This window comes from Porites lutea, chromosome 9 (assembly GCF_958299795.1).
Source record: "Porites lutea chromosome 9, jaPorLute2.1, whole genome shotgun sequence".
Taxonomy (NCBI): Eukaryota; Metazoa; Cnidaria; class Anthozoa; order Scleractinia; family Poritidae; genus Porites; species Porites lutea.
The window spans coordinates 19,320,612-19,326,400 of record NC_133209.1 but is presented as its reverse complement, the minus strand read 5'-3'; the positions used below and the strand labels follow the sequence as shown (position 1 = coordinate 19,326,400).

General features: G+C 38.0%; 1 protein-coding gene across 2 annotated transcripts; it reads left to right on the top strand.

Annotated features, from left to right (window-relative positions):
- Nucleotides 1–719: 719 nt before the first annotated feature.
- Nucleotides 720–4,623, top strand: LOC140948352 (uncharacterized). Of its 2 annotated transcripts, none has more exons than XM_073397590.1 (5): nt 720–841; nt 2,136–2,291; nt 3,041–3,092; nt 3,447–3,481; nt 4,058–4,623. In XM_073397590.1, exons 2-5 carry the CDS (start codon nt 2,163–2,165, stop codon nt 4,520–4,522), a joined length of 681 nt encoding a protein of 226 aa, XP_073253691.1. In that variant the 5' UTR covers nt 720–841; nt 2,136–2,162; the 3' UTR covers nt 4,523–4,623. The 2 variants fall into 2 exon arrangements, with proteins under 2 accessions (XP_073253691.1, XP_073253690.1); XM_073397589.1 differs by having other exon boundaries at nt 3,444–3,481.
- The last annotated feature ends 1,166 nt before the right edge of the window (nt 4,624–5,789 follow it).

Sequence of the window (5,789 nt, the reverse complement as noted above, 5' to 3'; positions counted from 1 at the left end):
TGGCGATTTAGTGATATGGATTTTTAAACCTTTGAGACGGCATAGTAAATAAATAGTTTTATCAGTGAAATGTTAGACAAATTAAGGTGGTTAACTCACAAGGAATTCTGTAACGGAAGGATATCTAGACCTCACTTGTAAGGCTATCTCTACTCTGAAACATACTTCATAATTCTCAAACAAAAAGAAAAATTCTCTTTAGTTTTTAAACTAATGTTGGGCGAAAACATATATCAATAGCATTCAAAAGAAGATTTTTTCTGCATAAAAATTGTTCAGCTGTCAGTGGAAGCACGTAGCTTCAGTTAAAGATCAGTTTAACTTTATGAAAATAAATAAAATAAATGAAAATTGTTCAGCTGTCAGTGGAAGCACGTAGCTTCAGTTAAGTATCAGTTTAACTACGTGATACTAATTCCGAGCATGACGTTATCAACGTAAAGTACTGCTAAAAGGCAACTGTGTCATTTTTATATAAACAGCGTATATCTATGCACCAGCAACATAACTTTGCAATTTTTTTTAGAAGAAATGGAAATTTTATATTTTATTTGAAATTTTGAAACCTCAACATTGCATATCTTTAACGTGATCTAAATGCTAAATACTGGGATGAGAAAACATTATTAAGCAAATCGTTTTCCTAGACGTGCGATTTAATTTGAACAGCTTAAAGTCAAAAACAAATTCATTAACTTAATGATTTGATTTTGAATAATGAGATAAGGTTATTGCTAGGCTATTGCTATACGAACCTCTGCAGATATATTTACCAGATCATTTGAAGTTGGTTGCTTTAAGGAACACAACTGACAATTTTCTAACACTGAGGTACACACAGGTACGCTAAATATCGACTAAATTTGAGTTTGTTAAAATTGTGATAATAATACTTCTTGTCCTTATGTGAACATAAAATGTGATTTTCGTAAGAAAAAGCTTAAACACCTGAGATCCAAACAGGTGCAAAAGTGAAAACACTTTAATTCGAATTTCTCAATTTTTGTAATTTCAATCCCAAATTTCCCCCCACTTGTAGCCGAGCGACAATGGGATAAATTATTGTGTTATTATATACCCGGTTAGTAAAATAGCTTGCCCAAAGTTATAGTTTTATTGTGGGGAAAAAAAGTCTTTTCTTAAGTTAAGCAGATACTTCGCACGACCGATAAAAGGGCGGGAAATTTGGTGAGTGAAGAAGATTCAGAGTTCTTAAACTTGACACCCGAGACGGTCAATCCCGCACAAAGAAAACTGGATTAAGATTTCATTGCAAGGATTCATAGAAGACTTAAGAGTTGTATATAGTAGATAGTACTTGTAACAACGCCACTGCTCCGACTTCGCTGTTCAACACTCCTTAAAAGCGTTGATAAATTTAGTACTGCTGTAATTTGGATCAAGCATAAAAGTCGTTGTGAAAAAAAAATATGCTTGCTACACCGAAACAAAAAAAAGAAATTTATTTCATATTTTTTCTCGGAGGTGAATATCACACGATACCTACGTGCCAGCAAAGTAAACAGAGCACGAGAAAAACATGCACTTATCACTGGCTTGGTAAATACTACAACAACGTCACTTTAAACTGATTCTTCCATCAACTCATGTCCTGGATGGCTTTGGTTAATTTTTCATCTGAAAACTCCTGATTTTGTTGAATACAAGAGTAGTCAAGTTCCTCTGCTCCTATTTATGCTCCATGTTCCTTTAGATAGTATTGTTGAGTCGGTTATTGCTGCCGGTGGAGTCTCGCTTTGGGTGAGCTCTGTTTGCTGGGATACCCAATAATGAAAATTCCAGTTGCAGTGAGCAGAAAGGCCTTGTACCTCGCTTTCATGTCTTAAAAACACATATATAATGTCCCGGATGGCAGGAACGCCCCCTCCCCAGTAGCTGGAGGAATGACACATTAATCACTCACATAAAGCATAAAACAATTTATTTCTTTCAGAAATAAATTTCCTTAAAAAACTCGGCCCAGCCTGTTTTACTTAGTAAATTAACTTTACTTTGCTAAATTAAGGTGATAGTAGTCAAAACGATCTCGAACGTTAACCGCAGAGATGCTCCTCAGCGAAAACTGAATTGAAATTAAGGTTTTCAAGCTATTTTTGTTTTTTGTTTCTCAACAGGTCATTGTGCAAGGGAGCTGAGTGAAAATGACGCTGTTCAAAGAGCTCGTCGTGGCGGCCTTATTTGGCAGTCTAACAGTCATGTTCTGTACATGCGCAGAAGAAAGCGCAGACCAAAGCATATGTGGTGGATGCGATTTGAAGACTCGTTGTTTGGTATGGTTCATGAAATAAAGTGACTAAAATAACATAGGGGTATGATGCAATTTTCGAGGTCAGAGTAATCAAAAGGTGAAAAAAAAAATGCAAATAAAAATATTGCTTGGCACTCATAGAAATATGAATTTATAGCAAGGATTACCTATGTAAAGAAAAGCGTTTTTCAGCAGTTAAAAAGGTAGTAGTGCCCACGAGAGTTGCTTTTATGCGCAACTCCGACAGAAGTATTTTTATTTGCGGAAATCCATGGCCACTTATAGTGGTCTGCTTTTGGTAAAGATACCATGCCAGCGCCATGTCAGAAGCCGGACAATTAAAGCAAAAATGAAGTTCACCGAAACCGTTAGAAGAAGCAAGGAGATGTTTACAATTTATATTCTGTTATTTCGAAAATGTAAGATGAAATTTAGAAAAAACACCTTAGCCTGTTCATGTTTTTCTCTTCTGTTTGGGAGTGGTGTGAGGTGCACTATTGACAAATTAGTCCCTACGCTCAGACCTTACACAATAACCTCGCAAAATTCTCGTGACAGGGCTTCTTTTAAGTCTTCCACCTAGAGTTAAGGTATAAAAGTGAAAGAATACAAGGTAATTAAAGGGGAAATTTCGCGGCTGTATGTTTAAACAGAACCGTAGAGGCATATCACCAAACAAGTATGTCTAGAATATCCCTTTAGTGGCAAAAAATGGTTGAAAATTGACCGCGGTTTTACAAATTGACGACATGTGTTTTATCGCCTTCACAGAATGATGCTATTACTTGTCTGACTGGAAAAGGTGTTTCTAACCAAACCCAAGGTTAGCAATTATACCCTTTGGGGTTAGTTCGTTTATTCAGTGCATTAGTTTTGAGGTGTCATTCTGAGGGAGAGTAGTACGTTTTTCTACATACCCCACAAGAATGAAATCGAGGGCACGCAAATTTGAAGACGAAATTGCAATTCTAGCTCCGGCTAAATTTTAATAAAGGAATAAAAGGAACATAACGTTGAGGGGAAAAAGGCGTAAAGAGACGGATTATTCCCCCCCCCCCCCCCCCCCAACTCCGCATTCCGCATATCGTTTAACCTATAATAATTCATACGCCACAGAATAAAAGCTAAGCTCATTAAAAAAGCGTTTTTTTTCCTTATTACTTTTACTTTTTAGCAGCCTATGAGGGGCGATTTCGACAGCTGGAGCAAGAAGTAAGGGCCGTTGATCTTACTTAAAGTGTTTAAGTCTTTTTCACATGAAAGACCACGAGTCAATAAATTATGGACCCCAAATCCCACGAAATCGATAATTACATATTTCTGATGATAATAAAGTCTTTCTTAACCCCTTATATGCTCAGATCGACTGTGTCAATAAATGTCAAATGTAATTACTTTTCTGGAAGTGTTCCTTAAGATAATACAGAAGGTTCTTAGTTTTAAAGAGGGAATTGAGGTGGGACTATGAATTCAGTGTTTAAGCCAAGGAGCAATGATGAAAGATCAGATAAAATCAGTTGAAGAAAGTGGCATTAAGGAACAAGACCTGTGCCAAAAGTGAAGAAGAAAGTGGCAAAATTAGTATTGAAACAACATCATAACAGTTCATAATAGTCATACGCGTTCGTTGTCAGTCCCAAACCTTACCACTCCTTCACTTTGTATAGCACGAGTTAATTGCAAGTTAAAAACGCTGATGATAAAGACGTATTAATCAAGGAATTATTCAAGGAGAATAGTTCCCTACTTTGTTTTAGACCACTTCCATATGTCATCCTATTTTTCCAGATTGCCACTTTAAAAGCTCAGCTGTCTAAGGCAGGCCAGCCAGGTGGTTTCGCCAAGCTAGACCAAAAAGGCCGCCTTCCTCAGAACGTCCTCACGGCAGGCTATGATCAATACTCGGCATTCGATTTGGCGTGGCAGTCAGTTCACATGGCGGCAGCTGCGGCCTGCAGAGGAAGCACCGCTACAGGAGGAAGTGGTTGCTGCAACAACCAGGTTATGGTCAGGAACACCGCTGACAAGAAAACCTGTAGCCAGATTTGTTCCCAGAGCTCTTATCCCAACTGCGATGGGGAAGTTTCTGTCTATGGAAGGGAGGGCAAAGCTACCAAAAATGGAGAAATTGTGGGCTCCTTTTACAACTACCACTGCAACGGTGCTTTACACGGAGGAAGTGAGGCATCTCAGGTTAATGAAGCCATCATGAGCTCTTCTGTTTACTTTAGCTTCTGCTGTTGCCAAAAGTAGTTTGCACGTGCTGATGTTTCAATGTAACAAGGTAGTAACGAGGGGTGAATTTCTTTAGCACATCAGCAGAAACTTTGAGATGGTTAAACCCCCAATAAATGGCCCCTGTAAACATTTTTCTATTCGTCTTTTATTGCGTTTCTGTTCCGAACCTTGAAATCCGTCGTTAACTCTCTTAACACACGGTTACCGGAAACCTACTCCACAATCGAACATCTGTAATACGGACACCGAAGGGACAGAGAGAAGTGTCCGAATTAGAGTGGTATCCGTATAAAAGAGGTCACTGTATGATGATGTCACTTTTATGACTCCAATTACAGTTTTAAGTGTTCGCGATCAGTAGATAACCAGGCTCACACTTGTCTTTAAACTGCATTTAAAGTTATTAATTCACAGTACAAAGACAATGTCTTTCAGTAGCATACAACATTGCGACGCAAAACACAATTCTGAATGCGTACTTCGCTATTTTGAATGTGCAATAAACAATAACTAGAGTACAAAATGTAATAGAAAAGATCTTTATGCTATCCATAGTTATTGAAGCCTTCAAAAAGTCGGTTATGTTCCTCTGTACACCTTTCGCAAATCGTTGTTTGTTATACAGCGACTGGGCTTTATATCACCTTGCATAGCTCATCAGCCAGACTAGACGGGATTCACCCTGTGCAGATTCACCTGATCGGGATTCGTGATTCACCTGATCACCGCAGTGTCCGTAATAAAGAGGTCAAGTTTATATGAATTTACTCTCTGGGGCCGAGATTTAATGTCCTTTGTCCATATTAGAGAGATATCCGTATAATAAAAGTTTTTTTAAAAGAAAATTCACGAGAGTTTTGTCGGGACATTGGAAACTGTCCGTATTAGAGAGGTGTCCCTACCTGTACATTCTCTCCTCCTCTCCACATGTCAAGTAGCATGACTGTATTTCCGTGATGCATTGAATTTTTATCCGTTTTTTTATGACTTGAGTTGGCAGCTTTTACTGCGGTAATTTACGACAGGTCCAGTTGGCGCGAGTATTTTTTTTGTACCACTGATTTTAGACAACCAAAGTCGATATTATTCCTCAAATCGGTATTGGCAAAATCTCAAAAATGTCAAGGCATTCGCCTTCGTCTACCTTGCAAACTTTCCACTTCTCCCCTCCTCTTCAAGAGGTCTCATGGTCTGTAAATTGCCTTATTTTCACTGTATAAGTTTCCCTGCTAAAATTGTAAGTTTCCTATTCAACAGTTCGATTAAATTATGTTTTTTTTTT

Excerpts from the sequence above, each read along its gene's own strand:
- LOC140948352 (XM_073397589.1), top strand. The coding sequence starts at position 2,163 with ATGACGCTGTTCAAAGAGCTCGTCGTGGCGGCCTTATTTGGCAGTCTA. Across the intron at positions 2,292-3,040 it reads ATTTGAAGACTCGTTGTTTG|AATGATGCTATTACTTGTCT; the intron begins GTATGGTTCATG and ends TCGCCTTCACAG. Across the intron at positions 3,093-3,443 it reads TGTTTCTAACCAAACCCAAG|CAGCCTATGAGGGGCGATTT; the intron begins GTTAGCAATTAT and ends TTTACTTTTTAG.